Source organism: Nyctibius grandis, chromosome 24 (assembly GCF_013368605.1).
Source record: "Nyctibius grandis isolate bNycGra1 chromosome 24, bNycGra1.pri, whole genome shotgun sequence".
Lineage (NCBI taxonomy): Eukaryota > Metazoa > Chordata > Aves > Nyctibiiformes > Nyctibiidae > Nyctibius > Nyctibius grandis.
In genome coordinates, this window is record NC_090681.1 from 1,716,028 (window position 1) to 1,733,515 (window position 17,488).

The 17,488-nt window shown below is 43.7% G+C and overlaps 1 protein-coding gene across 1 annotated transcript in view; it reads left to right on the forward strand.

Moving 5' to 3' along the window:
- Positions 1–17,488, forward strand: part of CSMD2 (CUB and Sushi multiple domains 2) — a 254,428-nt gene that overhangs the window by 92,448 nt on the left and 144,492 nt on the right. Inside the window, 1 exon segment of the mRNA XM_068417612.1 lies at positions 13,861–13,973. Within this exon segment, the coding sequence (XP_068273713.1) occupies positions 13,861–13,973 (113 nt within the window).

A 17,488-nucleotide genomic window follows, 5' to 3' on the forward strand; every position in this document is an offset into this window, starting at 1 on the left:
GGTTAGAGTACTTGGGAGGGTGATTAATACTGCAACAATAACATCCAGACCTTTCCTCCTCTTGCTGAAGCTAATACCATAATGTCTTTGACAGGAATGGTGCAGTAGAAAAACTTTGATCTTTCTTAAGATGAAGGTGTTGCATGTGAAGGCTGTAGGTGAGCAAGTCCTGAGAACAAATGCTCCGTTTATCGGTGGAGGAGGTGAGCAGAGAGTGGCAATGCAGTGGGACTGGCAGGTGGCCCGTGGGGGCCCACGTGCTGGGGTTTCTGAAGGGCAAATGGGTTCCGTGGCTCATTCAGCCCTTTCTAAGGCTGGAGTGCACCAGTGTGGTGTGGGCTCTTGGCTGTGGAGGCGGCGAGTGTCTCTGATAACCTGATTAACCTCACTGTGAATATCGTACTGATCAAAGGGATGGGAGTACAGTGGCAGGTGGAATTTAAAATGAGTTTGTTTTCCTTTTTTGAAAGCTTTTACTGAGGGAATCTCTGAAGTAGTTACTATGGAGTTACTGCATGTGCTGGCGTGTTAAGATACACACAGGAGCCCTCGCTTTGCTGATGAGAATGTGCCACTTGATCCTCAGAAGCAATAATTTATTTACTTGGATCGAATGCTTGGAATTCTCTTAACAACAAACTATTTTGTTACACCAGCTCCTTGAAAATGGATATTTTAAAATATTTCACCAAAAAGGATAGGGACAGGCTTGTTTTATGCACTTCTGCTCCAATTATTCAGTTGCTTTCTGAGTAAATATACATGGCATTGCAAGCACCTCTGCAAAATGTCTCTCTTGACAGGATGAGCTGAAGCCATTAGTGTTGGCTTGGGAAAAGAGCCTCAGTGAGCAGAGAGGGAAAACAAGTCTTACATCTTCTGTAGCTTCGTTGACTGTTGCTGAAGGGGCTTTCTTGTCTCTGCTGCTGGATTACAATAAAGCTGAAGCATTAGTTTATCAGTGACTGCAATCTCAAAGCTTCCTGTACGGTTTAAGCAGGTAACTCCTTGTCTTTCTAAAGAGGCAACGAGGACAATGTGGAATTCAGTGGAAAAATGAGAATCTAACTGAACAATTTGCTGCTTTAGCTGGTAGCTGGCACCTCTCACAGGGCTTTGATACTCCAGCAAAATATGTATTTATTACTTTGCATGTCTTGCATTAAGTAGAGCGGTGTAAAACGACAATGTCGAACAAGTTAAAGATCTGCTTCATTATGAGAGATTTCCCTGCAATAATCCTATATATTATTCTTCTGTAGTCACTGTAGAAATTGCCGGGGGGACCACTCTGCACAAACGGCTGCTTCTTCAACATCATCATTACTGAGTCTTTGCTCCCTCATAACAATTCCTCTTGGTGATTCCACAGATGATCTTTTTCGTTGCCTGTCTTTTATTTATTAGCATACCCAAGCTACAACAGCACTGCCCTTCTGAAGAGGAGGAAGGAGGTCTGGAGGGATTTGCTTTTTGTAGGGACAGGATTGATGTACTTGTTGAAGGGAGGAAGAAGCTGAGGGGAGCTGGGCTGAGAGAAGCCTTTGTGCCTGATGCTGTCTGGAGCGGAGCTGGGTCACGGATGACTGGAAAAGGCTGATGCAGTTGATGGCATTGGTAAATTGTGAGGAGCTCCCGAAATGTTCAGCATTAATATGCTGACTTGGTCTATTCTCTGGCCCATGGTCACTGTGTAAAACCAGTTCTGGACCTAGAAGAGATTTGGGACAAATATTTTATAGACTATATAAAATACAGGAAACATGAGAACAAATAAATCAGCGTGTGTATATGACTTTCCCAGAGCAAGGTCTTACCCCAGCCACGTCTAGACTTCTAAGCAGATTGCACGTGAGAAAAGAGCACCAGGTCTGGGCTCGGGGACCTGGGCTCTGGGCCATCGGCCTGTTGGGTCACCTTGGCCGCTTCCCCTTTCGGTACCGTAGATAATTCTGTTCTGACTTGTGTAGAATGGAGAGGTTTGCTGATGGGCTGTGGAAGATATAGTGCTCCCAGGCCGTTTTTCTGGGAACTGTGCCTAGTTTTTGTTTAATTTTTGCCCAATCCGAGCACCTTGATCAGAGGATAGGAGTATTGGAAATTAATAAGGTAAACATGTTCACAGTTGGAAACAAGCCTTATCTGTATCTTTTTCTCTTCCATTCTGCTCCTTTTGAATTTGATCCAGTGTTTGACTTAACACTGGATTTCCTGCCTTTTATAGCTCTTACTTAGAGCTTTAATAATATTTGATATCTCTCTCTTTTACTGAAGTTCTAATATACAGGACATGTATATTTCAGTTTTATGAATCTTCAGGGAAGCGTCATTTGCCGAGTCTGCTTGGATGACCTTGGAGAGTAATTTAATTTTTTTTTTTCTCCCACTGCCCCTGTAACCTCCCTGCAGGCATAAAATATTAATGGTTTATACTGGAGACAGAGGTGTTTTCACTTGTAATAGGAAGGTGCAAAAGGGGTTTCCATAAGACAAAGGGGGACTTACTGTAATGTGCTGCCCTCAGTGTGGACTACACCAGTGCTGTGTCCGCAGTTACACGTGGATGTAGTTGCATTCAGGCATTGCTGCTGTTGACCACGGCTCTTGCCGTAACTGTGCTGGGCTCCTGTAGCAGTTGCATAGATACAGAATTCCATGTGCTTCTCCTGACGATGACACGCTGCTGCTGAAGTATTTTTCCATTAAATTTTTGAATTAAATGACTTGCCGTATTTTTGCAGGGAGCTTGTGGCTGAAAAGCTGAGTCCTGGCGCTGTAAGTCACAGCCTTGTCTAACTGTGACAGCATCTTCTGTTGGGTCCCAGGGGCTGTACAGAGGAGAGCGTGAAATGCAGAAGGGATCTGACCTCAGAGTGGGTAACTTGCTGTTCTTGTAGTCAGTGATGGCTTATGATACGGTGCTTGCCTAAGATCAGGTGTTGTTTCTGTTAAATACTAAACAGATAAGCCCTTGATTTGAAGACAATTAAATGGTTGGTTTGGGGGACTTGGGACAGTCCAGGTGTGTCCTCTGCCAGCTCTGTGCCATCTCCCCGATACTGCAGTTTCCCCACGATGGGAGTGGGAGATGGGGGGATCGCGCAGTCTAGTGCTGATGCTTCTGTCCAGAGGAAGATGCAGTGGGCTCAGTGGGAGGAAGATGAAGATACTCGCTTCTTTTCCAGCTCCACTGGTTTTAAGTTGGCTGCAGTGTGGAATATCTTTATCCCTTCCAGACTTAAGACAGAAAATAACACGCAATCATCACACAACGCAGTCCTCTCTGGATGTTCTTTTCCTGCCTTAAGCATGCAGCAAAACAAGCACATCTTTATTCCATCCTTACAGCAAAGTTGGTCGTGTACGTCTGTTAGCTGAGATGCCAGAACACCACCGTCTTGTGATATGCCTGCCGCGCACTTTGTGTTGAAGGTGGTAAGATTGAGCTCTGAAATACTGGTTACTGCTAATGGACCTGCTTTCACTTACCTCCTTGTACTGCCTCATTTCAAGGACGTTGTTATTCTGAGTTGGGTTTTTTTTTTGCTGGTATTCGGAGGAAGGTATTTTTGCATAGTGTTCCTATCTGAGCATGGGCGCTTGCAAGTGTCAGATAACAGAGTTAATTATTTCTAAAGCTTAAGTTTTGGCAGCTTAAGTTTAGCACAGAAGTAATTTCTGTGATTGAGGAAGCTATTCCAGGAGGCTAATGTCTAAGGACAAACCTTCAGTGCTGCTATTAGAAAGGAGGAGGCAGGGTTTGGTTTGTGTGCACTGCGGTGTTCGTTGTGAGAGGGACGTTTAGGTCCTGACCGACAGAAATGGCTGTTGGGTAGTGCGGGAGGTGATTCTCGGGGAGGTTTCTTCCTCTCTTGCCCCCATTTCTTCTGGCACAAGAGCATGCTTAGGAAAAGAGTGAGTGGAAGCAACTTTTTTCCTTAATGGAAAGGGTTCTGCTTGTTCTTTCTGAATGAAAGGTCGAGCAAATATGTGAGTGTTTGGTAGGAGGGATGCAGCAATATGACAAAATGGAGCAGCTTCTTTTCAGATGTCCTGGAGTCTACCTCATCCATCTGCCAAAGTACCTTTCACAAAGAAAAATTCTTAGAACAACCTTTTCCCTCTATATCTAGAATCTGTCTGTATTCAGAAATTGGAGTGTTTAATTTAAAAAAAAGAAAAAAGTTCCCATTTCCAGCAAACCTCTTCAAGGTTTACAGACAGATTTTTCAGACATTGTTGTATTGTTTGCTAATGGGATATATATAATTTTCCGGCAGCTGTCGCATGTGGAGGGGAATGCCAGTTCTGAATACATATAAGATTGGAAACAAATTCCCAGAAAGGTGGCTAACAAGGTTTGGAAAAGAAAATCGCCATGGAGATGAATGTCAAAGATGATGAAGGCAGACACAGTCAGTACATAAACATGCGTGGCTATACTAAGGAGGGAGCAAAACTACTTTCTCTTGGTAGCAGCTGAAGGTTAGAACACGAAACTATTCCATACCTGTCATGGTACTTTTCAAGCAATGGAGGAGGCTGCTAAATGACCATGTTGAATCACTATCAAATAGAGATGGTTGCCCCAGTTCCCAAAGGAAACTTCTGTGGCTGGTGAGCTGGAGAACTGGGAGGCTGAACTTTGAATCATCTTTCAGTTTCTTGGTCTCAGTCTTCAGAGTTTTGTGGGCTGAATGTTGTGGAAACATGGCCTGTGGCTTCCCAGCCTAATCTGTCAATAAAGAGTCCAGGTTTAATGGAACTTAAGTGCATTGTTAGACTGACAAAGACATGAGTATATCTGTGCATGCAGTGATGGAAACGGTTGTTATTTATCTAGTAATAAATAGTCTCTCATTATCAACACATCTAACTCTGCCTGCGCTGAGAAAAAACAATCTCTGTAGCCCTGATAGTAAGGCAGAAAGGGTTTAGAGGAAATTGTAATAAAGCTGTAGCAGATTTCTTTGGGGGATTTGCAGTGCAGCATTAGTAAGCTTCAATTGCATTAGCCGTTCTTCTGTTGTGTTGAGTTAGGGTTTGTTTTCTCCTGAATAGAATAAATATAATCATGTTTATCTTTTTTTTGGTATAACTGAAGCCAAATGCTCTTCCACAGTAAAAGTATTATGGTAAGTATTTTTATGTAATAAAACACGCCTGTTTTCAGCGATATGGTCTCCTTTTTCAGTGCCGACCATCCCATTGATGGGGCTGTGCTCTTGCAGTCTTGCTTTTCTGAGCTGTAAAGAAATGTGTTTGTTCTGTCAGTTGATTTCCTTCTATTCAGTCAATTTGCAGGGGGGGTGGGTTGCATTAAGGGCCCTTTTACTTAGGGGGGTGGGCATTTCTCTTCCCATTTGCAAGAAGTCCCCAAGACCTACCTGTAGGCAGGTTCCTGTCACTGACACATGCGTTGTACAGGAGGAAGAGCCTTTTTTCCTTAATAGTTTTTGATGGTGACCCACCCCCGCAGGGTCCCCAGGAACCAAGAGGGGGAATTTTTCATGCCTCTGGGATGTGACTCTCCCAGCCCTGGTGTGCAGAAGCAAGCCGGTGTCCTGGGCTTTGTCCCTTGTCTTAGTCTGTGGCAGAGCAGAGCAATCTCCCCGCTCTGGACTGCAATGCTGGATGTGTCTTTCCTGAAAGACTTCAGAATTATCCAGACATCTTCAGCGTTGAAGTTTAAACCTTACGTGTGACCTCAGTAGCGTTTTGTAGTTGAAGCAATAATGTGACTTTAGCTGCATTATGGTGAAAACTGAGACTGCCTTTCTGGTCGTGGCCAGCGCCAGTGCTTTACAGTCACCTTTATGCGCCATCTACATCTTGCTCGTTGCTGCAGCAAGTGGCACGTAAAGCTGTGCCTTCAGGTTGAAGCAGATTTTACTCTAGAAGTGAAAAATAGAAATTCTGTTAATGCCTTGAAAACAAAGTATTTGCCTGCAAGATGAGCCATTTGCTTTTCTATATCTGACGTGTGCATATATCTGCATATGTGCATATATGTATGTAATACCCTGCCTATGTATATTAAATGTAAGAAATTAGTATCTGTAATGGGTGGGTATGTGCATAAATAACTGCTAAATTTAATAAGAATTCCTCAGAGACCCTCTCACCTGTTGAATTGCTCTGTTGGGACAGTTTCAGAAATGCATGTGGACTAGTGAATCACTTCTTTCATTAAGGTGACCGTAATTGATCTAGCATAGAGATCCAAGAGAATTCAGACTGAGACTGAAATAATTTTGGAAGTTTCATAGGTAAAGGAAAACTGCAGACAAATTAGATTATTAGATCCCCTGTATGGTGTAAATCAGTTTGGCTTTGTCTCCAGTGGAGCTACATTGCCTCAAATCAGCCAAGGATTTGGTTTACGCTCTTTTAAAGATGAGCTGGGGAAATGTCACTTAAAAACTGAAGAATTAAGAACTTCAGTGTAAAGGTTCCTGCAAAAAAAGTATCGATTTGGTTTTAGCCAGCAAATTTATCTGGAGCAGGCAGTAATTAAAATTGATGTCAATGACTGAAGTTTTGCTGCTGCATGGCAACACTTTCATCTTTCAATGGAATGTAAAAAAAGAAGGAAAAAAAGAGTAAGCAAGCTGTGAGTGATAAACTGATCAGATTTCCCTTCCAGCGCCAGCTTTTGGAAGGAGCAAAGACAGGTATCGCTGTAACTGGAAGGCTTTGGGGGTGATTTGTTGCTCTTAGAGCTAAAGCTGAGTTCTGTTGTTAAAAGATCAGTGTAGCTCCATTGAGAGAAAACAAGAAGGTGGCGGAGGGTTTGAGGTCAAAAGGGCTGTGACCGAGTTACATCAGGAGAGGGATTTACCTTTAAGCTGCATCCAGGAACTAAGACTGAAGGTGAAATCCGAAGCAGAAGTATTTCGTTTTCAGTACTGCAGCCCTGAGTCAGGTGTTTCCTGGACCGGATTGATTTTGAGTGGATCTCTCATATTCTGTCATTTCCAATAATCACGAGCTGGTCTGGTGTCACCAGGTTCGCTGGCGTTTGTAGGGTCGTGGTATGTCTGAATGAGCCAAGAAGGTTCATTTCTAAAATAACCTGTCCTCTTAAGCAAGTTTTCATTCTGTTTGGAAAAGGAGGAGAGTATTGCCTCTCTTGCAGAAAACAACCCTTTAAATCTGTCCCTGGGGTGTTAAGATGGCCCGTGAGCCCCACTGTGGGTCTTAAAAATGTGCTGATGGGGGAAGGGACTTTGAAACCCCTACTCTGAGGTGGTAGGTACTTCATCTGATGACAAGGCACAAGCCTGACTGGTCAAAGAAGTTAATTTTCAGTGTTTATCTACTGCTTTTTTCCCCCCAGGGTGCTCCATAGCCAGGAGTCCCTAGGGCCTGACGTGTCAGCAGCCTGACACCTGCAAAGGCGGGGGGTGACGTGGGGAGATGATCCCTCACTGCGTTTTCTGAGCATCTTCTAGGCTCGTGTAGCTGCACTTGTGAAACAGACTGAAGATGCGGGTGTGTTCTTTCCATCCCTGCGGCATTTAGCGAGGAACAATAACTCGATCTAATTATTCACTTTCCTTGTAAAAGTCCGTTGTGATGGGATGTCTCTTGCGACAGAAAAATGAGGTCTAGAGGTGCTTAAGTATACTTTGTTTAAGAGAGCAGACATGCTGAAATAAGATGTTCAAAATTAATGGTACAGCTCTCATGATAATTCGAGTAGAGGTTTGGATGAAAAGTTAAAAATACAGGTGAAGTGAATAATAATACATAGAGATATGAAGAGCTTCTGCAATACGTCCCCTAGTTGTACTGCAAGGAAAATTAATCTCTGAATAGTTGGAACGCTTCAGTGTAATAAAGACTGCGAGGAAATGGAAGTGTCTGTCAAGGCTGATGTGGTGGAGCTGCAAAGCAGCGCTGGGGGTGCTGGGGCTCGGGCCGGCATCAGTTCTGTACCCCGAGCAATTTTGGTTAAACCAAGCATCCACAGCCCCGAGTTTAAGCAGTTTGTGTGTGTTTTTTCTCGTGTTCTGTGAAGGCTCCAGGAGTGCACATTGTTCTTTTAAAATCTCTTATTGACCGCGACTGTCAGGTGGTGTTAAGCTTTCTGTGACTGCTTTATCCTGCCATGGAAGTGCTGCTGAGACCTCGCCGCTCCTTCTTGCAGCCAGCCACGTAGGCTAAAGTGGGTCTCGTCTTGGGTTAGGCTTTAAATACAGCCACAGCAGGAAAAGGTGAAGCTGTGCTCTGGGAGGGTCCAGCATCAGAGAGGTTCACCCTAACTGTTGTGTTGGAGACTCGAGGAGGACCCTGTGTCTGTCACAGACTGGCTGAGGTTTGAGTATGGGCAGGCGCGTAGTTACAGACATGCATGTGCCAAGGGGATGTGAAAAGAGAGGTTAAATGAAGAGTTGCCTTGTACTACACTGCTGAGAAATCCTAGCTGGGAGCTGAGGAGGCCGGGGCACGGCGTGGTGAGAGCACAGAGGCTGATCTTGGAGTCCTTTATGGTGAGGTGTGAACAGTGCAGCCGTGCTTTGGTCTTCTTGCAGGTGCTTGGATGCGCCCATACAAATTGAGGATTCCTGGTCCCCTGACAAATCCTAACCAAGACCAGTCGCTGTAAAAAGAGTCTGTTAAAGTCTTTAGAATAAAGTTATGAGGCTGTTGGAAAATCCAACGCATTGAAATTCAAGGTAGTCCTTGGGCAAGGATGATGTTCTTTTGTCTTTTATCTGTTTGGGCTCACTGAAGCTGGTGTTTGACTGCATCCTGATTCTGGACAGCACCAGGGCACGTGCGTGCCTTCAAGTTCACGCTTAAATCCGTTATCTCAAAGTAACGTACTTGACATAATGTGATTTCAAGTAGAGTTCTTACCTTTAGTTGTGACCTTCGACTCCACGCTCTCCTGCAGGCGGTTTGTATGGCATCCACACGATGAATTGCTCGTTGTATTTGGATTCTTCAAGAAGTACTGCGGTCAAATTCACGCTAATCACATTTCAGGGTGGTTAAAATTGGATCTTCTGTCTGCAAATATCTCCTTCCACTACTCTAGTGCTTCTAGCTCACTTTCTGACATTTTATTGATTTTTTTTTTTTTTTTTTTCCCCTTTCTCTCCCTGTGGAACCAAATTAAGGCAGGAATTGGGATTGTAAATAGATAATGGTGCATGAATGCAGATTAATCAGTGCCATCCATGTACAGTAATACTAATTGTGCCAAGGGAGGAATGGTTGAGTGAATGGTATAAATATTTAATGCCTGAATCCAATGTGAAATACAAAAGCAAGAAAAGAAATAAAGAAAATAGTTTAGTTGAGAAAACCACACTTCACTGCTTTTGCTCAAAAGAGTTTTGATACCATTAACCTTTCTGTATTATGCAATAAAGGAATTAGAGGAGCTGCGTTTAATGCGGAGGCTTCGATTTCACTTGAGGAAAAAATGCCTTAATGCTCTGGTTAAAAACAACATCGGAAAGGATTTGGGATAAAATCAGTTGCTTGAGATGCATCTTTCACAGGCCACCTAAGCGTGCAGACAGCGTTCAGGGTCACAAGCCACAGTGTCCAAAAGCCATGGGCGTTGGGGGACTGGGCTGAAGACGTGGGTGAAAGGACGCTCAGAGAAAGGCTGTTCTCGCCCTTCTCTGTCACCAGCCCAGGGAGGCAGAGGAAGGAGGAGCCTGTTTCTTGCCCAGCCTGCCTGGCCTCTTCATCCTCTCTGGTTGCCTCCAGGTAAAGCTGTGGAAGCTCAGTTTTGGGGTGGAAGCTCAGTTCATCTCCTTCTCCAAGTGACTCCAGGATTAAAAAAGATGCTTAGTATAAAATGGGTACTGAATTCCCATCAGTGAGTAATGATTATTGATTTTACTTCGAAAACCAGTTCTTATATTGCTACTTAGTCATTCCAAAGCTTTAGGTTTCAGTTAACATGTTGCCGTATTCAGGAAGCTGAATATTTAATCAAGTGATTCCTATCTCCTGGTGATGTTGGGAAGAAAGGGGAGGAGGGGGGGCATGGACATAGAGAGGCTTGAAAAGATTTGCAAATTACTAATAGACTTTTTTTTAAAAAAAAAAAAAGGAAAAAAAGAAAAGTCTGGAATACTGAAAAATACAGTGGCACAGGTCCAAAATAGAAGGGCTTTTATTTACATGACTCACTGGACTATTAGAAATTCAATCATTTGTTGGGCTAGTGGTAGGTGTTGAAAATTCAGAGCACATAATGTGGTACAAGAGTGTGCTGGGGAATGTGGAAAGGAGTTTCAGCTTTTAATTAGCTGTGTGCATTGCTGAGTCTCTGTAATGTGGCTCCTCCTTTCTCTCGAAGACAGCACGGCAGCATTGGGTTTATAAAGAAAAATAACGTGACCTTGAGAAGCTGGCGGTACAGACACGGTGTACTCTGTGTCACAGCGCAGTCAGCGTCCTCTCCGGGAGCTGTCGCAGCCTTTGGCGTGTGCTGCTTTCTCTGGGGCTGGGGCTGTGCCGCGGGGCCGCAGCGCTGGCGGGGGCTGCCGGGCGCTCGCCCCTGCACCCGCGGGAGGCTGGGGGGGCTCCTCTGGGGCTGGGGTTGCTGCTGGCTCTTGCCTGCTGAGCATCCTGCCCACTTCGTTAGAGATTCATCAACAGCAGCCAGGGCATTTGCATTCAAAAACCATGCAGCTGCTTCAGTTCAACTGTGTTTATCTGTAATTAAATATTCCATTATCAATTAACCATTAATGCTTCCTAATGATCATTTTAAACCTGCGGGAGCCTTATGGTGAAAAGCTAGCAGTTAGCTGCAGGTGAGCATGATGTTTTCCATTAAATGCCTAGCTCTAGCAATGTTACTCCTTGTCCATCAGAACATTTCTGCCCCCGACCATCCAGTCTGGTGCTGGGCAATACGCATTTCAGTGGGAGTGGACCCTTCATCCTGCGATCGTCCACCTGCAGACTTGGTGGTGGCAGCTGGAGAAGAGGAACTGGAAGACTGGGGTGCTCTTTTCCTGGTGGTGTGAGGTCCTGCCTGCTGGCTGGGTCCTGGGAAGCAGGAGAAGGTGCAGCTGCAGGATTAAAGTGTGCACCTTCTAGCATGTTCCCACCTTCAGCACCAGAGAAAGGCAAACCCCATACTTGCACGTGTTGTGTGGTGTATTTCCATGTGCTTGTCCCAGCGACTTCATTGGGATTCCTGACAGCAGAGATGCTCTGATGCTGGGATGGTTTGATTTAGCCTGGGGTGCGTGAAGAAGGAAGCAGCTTCTCCCTCTTTGCCATTGTCGTTGGTGTGTCTCAGCTGTTCCTTCAGTGCAAACCCGAGTTGGGGGCCGATGCCCAGCAGGACGGGGGATCTAAACTGGCTCCGAATACCGCAACCTGCACCCTGGCATTGACAACGGGCTGCTGAACTTCAGCAATCAGAGGGAGAACAGGGAGCCTGTTAGATGAGAGCCCTGGGGAATACAGTCTTTTCGTGTGCTGAGAGTTGGAGCAGTGGTGTATATGGAAATGAGGGCCTGATAGTGATTTCTTGGCTGATTTAGTCCTTTCAGAAAGCTGTCAATGTCTTAAGCAAATGATGTATGGTGCTGATGAAAATTTCCATGCAGGAAATTCGGGGAACCATTTTCCTTCACCGTAAATCTTCTGTATTTCTTTATAGCAGCGCAAAGTGGGTGCCAAGCACTGTGGTTATGACTGGGTATTTTTCTCTACTTCTGCTCTTGCCTTCAGTAATTATTTATGCTATTGCAAAGGTAGCAAGAAGTGCAATCCATTAATTTTTCTAATTGATTTTCAAAGTGCTAATTCACTCAGCTGGTGGAATTCTAGCACTTCATGTATGCAGGATCCTTGGAAGTTAATAGCAGACTATTCACATCCCTAAAACAAAGTGTATGTGTAAGCAGATTACTAGTCCGCAGGCTACTGAATCCACTTCCCAAAAGCATATGCATATTAAAAAAAAAAAATTGGGACGGGGTGACAGGAGAGTGAAATTCTGCCTCATTCAGGCAGGTAAATTTTATTGTTCTCTAGTTCTTATATCCGGTGATTGAATTACTTGGCTCTCCACAGTTATGAAAGTAAAATTTGGCTCTGCATACCTAAAGATTATTTATGAGAAGTTTGACTGTGGATTCAGAATGAATAATAAAATAGCCTTTGGAGGTAAGAATATTAAGTTTAAATATGTTGTCATAACAACCAGCCACAGTAACTTTCTGAGAATTTGTTTTAGGCATCCCATGTTTGATCTCAGCCCAAAATATGTTTGTTTGAACTTAGTTATTTGAAAAAGTTTCAAATTAAATTGGTTCAGCTGTCTTTGAGTTATCCAAGGATGACAGAATGACATAAAATCTGCTTTTATAACACCTTGTATTTCAAAAGGGTCTGCAAAATTGAGATGAAAATAATAGAGGAATGATCAGGAACAATCTTAAACAATTCTATAGTGTAAAGAATGTTTTAAGTCATGCTTCATAATTATGCAGAATTCAGCCACAGGGTAGGAGGAGGTTTGAGGTCTGTACTGTAGGTGGCAGAGATGCATTAGTTATGCAGCATCGTCATCCTGCTAGTTCATTAACAAGTAGAGCAGGATTACCTTGCAGTTCATCTACTGTTCATAAATAGCTGCCAAGTACCATCCTGGCTCCCTACTGTTTGCCTTAGAAGAAGGTAAACTCGCCTTTGGAGGTGTTAGTTGAGTGAAGGGCTTCTAAAATATTTTCTGGGCTATCAGTTCTGCTGTTGAAAATGTGTAATAATAAAAGCTGAAGTATCCTTTTGAATGGAATAGATTTCCAGGAATCTTTTACCTTCATCTAAAAAAACATAGGTATTGGAATGCCAATAATTTTTAAATAAGTGACAGTCTATGATTAAAAAATTAAATGGGCTTTCATTAACAATAATGGGATTCCATAATAGCTTTTGTCATGGTAGTGTTGTTCTCCTTACCGTGGTTAATGTTACCATTATATACCTCAATTCAAGAGTGCTGTGACTTAGGTAAACATTGTTCCAGACTAAGAGTTGGCATGTGACAACTCAGACAAGAATTATGATCTGGCGTTTAATAAAGCAAACAGCATAATACTTTAAAAAAAAAAAAAAGGTATGAAGAGAACAGTTGCTGAAGGACTGCTAATGGGCTGTGGAGCTTTCAACCTCGTGTTTGATGGCTGTAATCTTCTTCAGATTGGGACAGATCATAAATCATTGCTTCTTGCTGGCTATTTCCAGTAAAAGAAAATCGTTCTTGCAATCCTTTCTCCTCCTCAGTTAAACAGACTTTTTTTTTATTAGCAGGGTTGACCAAATATGAAGACAGGAACTGAATAAGCTTGAGAGTCAGGCTTGTCTTGTGTACCTTAGGTGTAGTGTGTCCCCTGAGATGATTTTGTCATTTCTGTGTGATACCAATAAGATACAGAAGGTGACAGAGCTGTGAGGCTCTCTTACTCTGGGGAAGCATGTAGAGCTCCTCTGGTTCAGAGCTGTTCTGTACCTTCCACTCTGTGGTGCGGGAGAAGGCTGGCGCCTCGAGGCTGTCCAGCCAGACCTGTTCCATTTGTCTGGTCCCACAGCCGTTGTGAGTGCCCAGCTCAGCCCCCCCATCCTTTGCCTTGGAAGGAAGGGATGGAAGCCCCTGTAGTTACAACTGTGTAACCATCAGGTGGGAGGACAGGCGAAGGAACGCATGCGTAGAGCCAGCCGTGGGGTGTATGGGGGGCTGGCGTTGAGCATACAGTACTCATTCAGGATTGCTGTGTTCGTGTAGGAGGAGGATTGCCTGGAAGGACAGGTGTTTGGGGTATAATTCCCAGTAATAATAACATTTGGCTGTTATTGGTTGGTTTCTTGCAGGTTTACTGGAATGAATTTGCCTGCCCCGGTTATCAGCAGTAAAAATTGGCTGCGGCTTCACTTCACATCGGATGGCAACCACAGGCAGAAGGGGTTCAGTGCCCAGTACCAAGGTAAATGCTTACTGCTGGGTCTCAATATTCACAGTGTGTGTTTAGCCAAACTTCTTTTTTCTAGGAATATACAATTAACTTCCTGCATGATCCTTCTGTGTCCTGTTAACATTACTTTTGCACCTGGGTATCCAGGCATTGTTGTGTGGAGAGCTACTGTTGGCAACTGTTGGGAGTACAAACACTTGTGACCTACAGGGAAGTCCATGTGCACCGTGTGCTTCGTTAGGAGATGTTCCTTTACCTTCAGCTTTGCAGAATGCGCTGTGTGGGATATGGTGATACAGGAGGGTGCCACCAGGCAAAGGGTCCCACAGAGATTGACTTCATTTACACTGAGCCTGTTTCTAATGAGGTGTGAACTGTCCTGTGTTTGCTGGTCCTGCCTAGAAGGATGGGTTTCAGGACTGGGATTTTAAGATGCTGTTGAGAGAGAGAGGAAATGCTTTGGCACACGAGTCAGAAAAGATCCTGTTGTGTTCTGAGGTTTGTAGGCAGCCCTGGCCAACTGCAGTTGAGTGCATCCAGTTTGGGACCAAATGGTCACCGAAACAGGCGGGTTTGAGTGGATTCCTTAGGAGTGTTTACACGGTTCTCTCTGAGGCTTTGAAGGACCATGGGTGCAGTGGAGCAGCACTGTTTCAGGCAGCTGGCTCTGGAGGCAGGATCAGGGAGAGGTAAAATGAAGCAGGGAAGGAGCAGGAATGACAACTGGTTCCTCGTCCGCTCTCGAGAGGTTTGTGTCGGTGCAGTTCAGCAGCTTGCCTCAAAGGAGGGAATGAGACTTCAAGAACAAGGACCACAGCCCCAGACTAACAGGAACGAAGGGAAAGGGAGAGGAGTTTCCTTTGATAAATCTGCAAACTTGTCCTGTTTGTTCTCTGTTTATTGAGCCTTAGCAATGTTGTCATGGCCTCAACATGGGCTTTGCTTTATGAATCACCGTTGTTATTTAACTTCCCTTGCTTTTCTTTAACATATAAATTACTTTAAATTATAAGAAAAACCCCTTTGTTTTTTCGCTATAACACAAGCGACTGCTTGCAGCTGATTGCTTTTGATATGACATTTTCCTTTGCTGTCATGATTGCTACTTTCTAATAAAACACCTGTCTGAATCATCCTTTTTTTCTTAAATAGAAAAGTAAAGATTAATGTTATAATTTCCTCTGATTAGATAAATGTCAGGGGGCTCTAATCTAGCACACTCCTTGGAAACTGTTTTGTTAGCTGTAATGAACTGTGCTTTTGTGTATTGAGTGTTTAAATGATGAACTTAAAAATGTGCTATTGAAATACCATTGAAGCAGGACCTCTGTCTAGGTGGCAAAGGGAATCTGACACTCATTCTTCACACACTTGCTGTGTTTTGTAGAGTTTGCGGTTCTTTCCATCTGTTAGGGAAGATTTCAATACTTAAAAACCAAAAAGAAACAAAACAAAAAAAACCCCCAAGGTATAAGGGCAGGACATTTGCAGTCAATGGGATCTGTGTCCGTAGAACATTAAAGATGCCAATGCAACTTCAAAAAACTCAGCGTAACCCTTTTCGTAGGAACATAACCTTGTTTGAACATGAATATTTTAATGGAGATAAATAAATACATCCAAAATAGGATATGTAATGCCATGTAAAGTAGAGCAACTGTGTTTTTCAGCAGTAGAGACGAAGCAGACCCCAGGATTGTCCATGAGAATGAAGAGGGATAGGATGAGTCTGTTTGCCAAAGACATGTATATGCATCATTTATTAACGTCCCGTGTCCTCTGAGACAGTATCTGGCTTTGCTGATAATCTGTAAGAAAATAATTTCCCTTCCAGCTTATTTAACATTGAGACTTAGTTTTAGCAGAATGCCGCCTTTGTGTGTTCTGTTCCAGCTCTTTCTAATCCATGGCCCTCATTTGGAAATACCTTTATGAATGTAAAAACAAGGTTAAATATTATCAGCCTGTATACAGGTTTTCTTTGTTGAATACAGTGAATTCGCTCCCTTCCAGGGAGAGTTAAAATATTTTTCCCTTTTATGTGAGGTGAATCTTGCATTCTTGCCAAATACCTCTTTCCCCACACCCTGTAAAAGCAAATAAAAGGGACTGTAGAGAAATTGGTGCATCGATCTTTATCTGCCTCCCACTCCTTCTGCCTTCCTTCCCCAAAAGGTGCTGCGTACGTGCAGGTGGTAAGAAAATAAGCTAGAAGGGCCTTACTCAGGACAGGTGACTGCGCAGGGGTCAGAAGCCGGGTGTCCCCTGTCCCCTCTATCAGCATGGCGATGAGGTGCTGTAAATGAGGGAATGGAAAAGCAGCTGAGTTTAAAATGATGCTGAACACATCTAAATGATGCTCTGGCTGGTGGAGTCCATCTCTCCACATCCTTTATTACATAGGTTGGATCCCAAATTGCTTTTTAGCTGATTGTTACAGACACGTAATTGCATCTTTTATTGATCTCCCCGCCCCGTTCCCTTCCCCTTCTGTCCTCCACCCTCAGGTAGGAAGATAAATGTGGGCGAGTTCCCGTCCGCAGCACAGTGCAGAGTGCCCGCAGACCTGTCGCCTTTAATAACGGCCTGATGAACTGTCTATTGCACGTACTGCACCACCTAAATGGCTTTTAGGGATACACATATATCTATAAATATATACGCTTAAATTCTGACAGATCTGCCAGTCTTCATCTTGGATCACACCTTTGGGCTGCGGAGGGGTTATAACTTATGCTGTGCAACCTGTTGAGTCTCCTGGGCAATCCCGAGAGAGGGCAGAGCCAGGAAAGCTCTGGTGCGTGTGGCAGGCTCTGGTTCCTGAGGAGCCGTCGCTCAGGCTGGTGAAGGAGGAGGTTCAAAGTGGTTGTATTTGAGGGTGTTTCTCTTCACCTCCAGCTGGAGTAAGAACCCCTGTAAGCAACCTGCCGTAGTGTCTCAGATGATCCTAAAACACCCCAGCAGGAGAAAGAGAGATGTAATATTTGATTATTTAATAGCAATCCCCCAGCAAGGGGAGCAGAGGTTTGTGGAATAGATTTCTGCTAAAATGCTGTTTCCTGAATTAAAAATAAATAAATATCTCCTTAATTCTTGCTTAGAGCAACATGAAACAGTTTGAAAGAAACACCCCAGACTGCCTGCTTGCTGGAAAAGCTTTGTAATGTCATCTTCCAAATTTGACAGGACACAGAGTATTCCATTAGATCTATCAGATACGTGTGAGCAGCAAAATCCTCCAGAAAACAGAGGAATTTCTGTTCATCCAATTATCCTGACACAGTCCTTTGTAGTACTGTTCACATTCAAATTTAGAAGCAAAATAGATTTTCATATACCAGATTTTTGAGGGCATGGGGTAGGAGAATTGTTCTTATTTATATATTTTTTAAAACACAAGTGATATATTGTGTTCTGACTTGTTCTAATCTAAATTGAGTAATTTGTAAAGCTTGGCTTTCATTGTGCTGTCTCCATGTCACAAACAAAATGAAGGATTAAGAGGAGAGTATTATAGCGATCTCTCT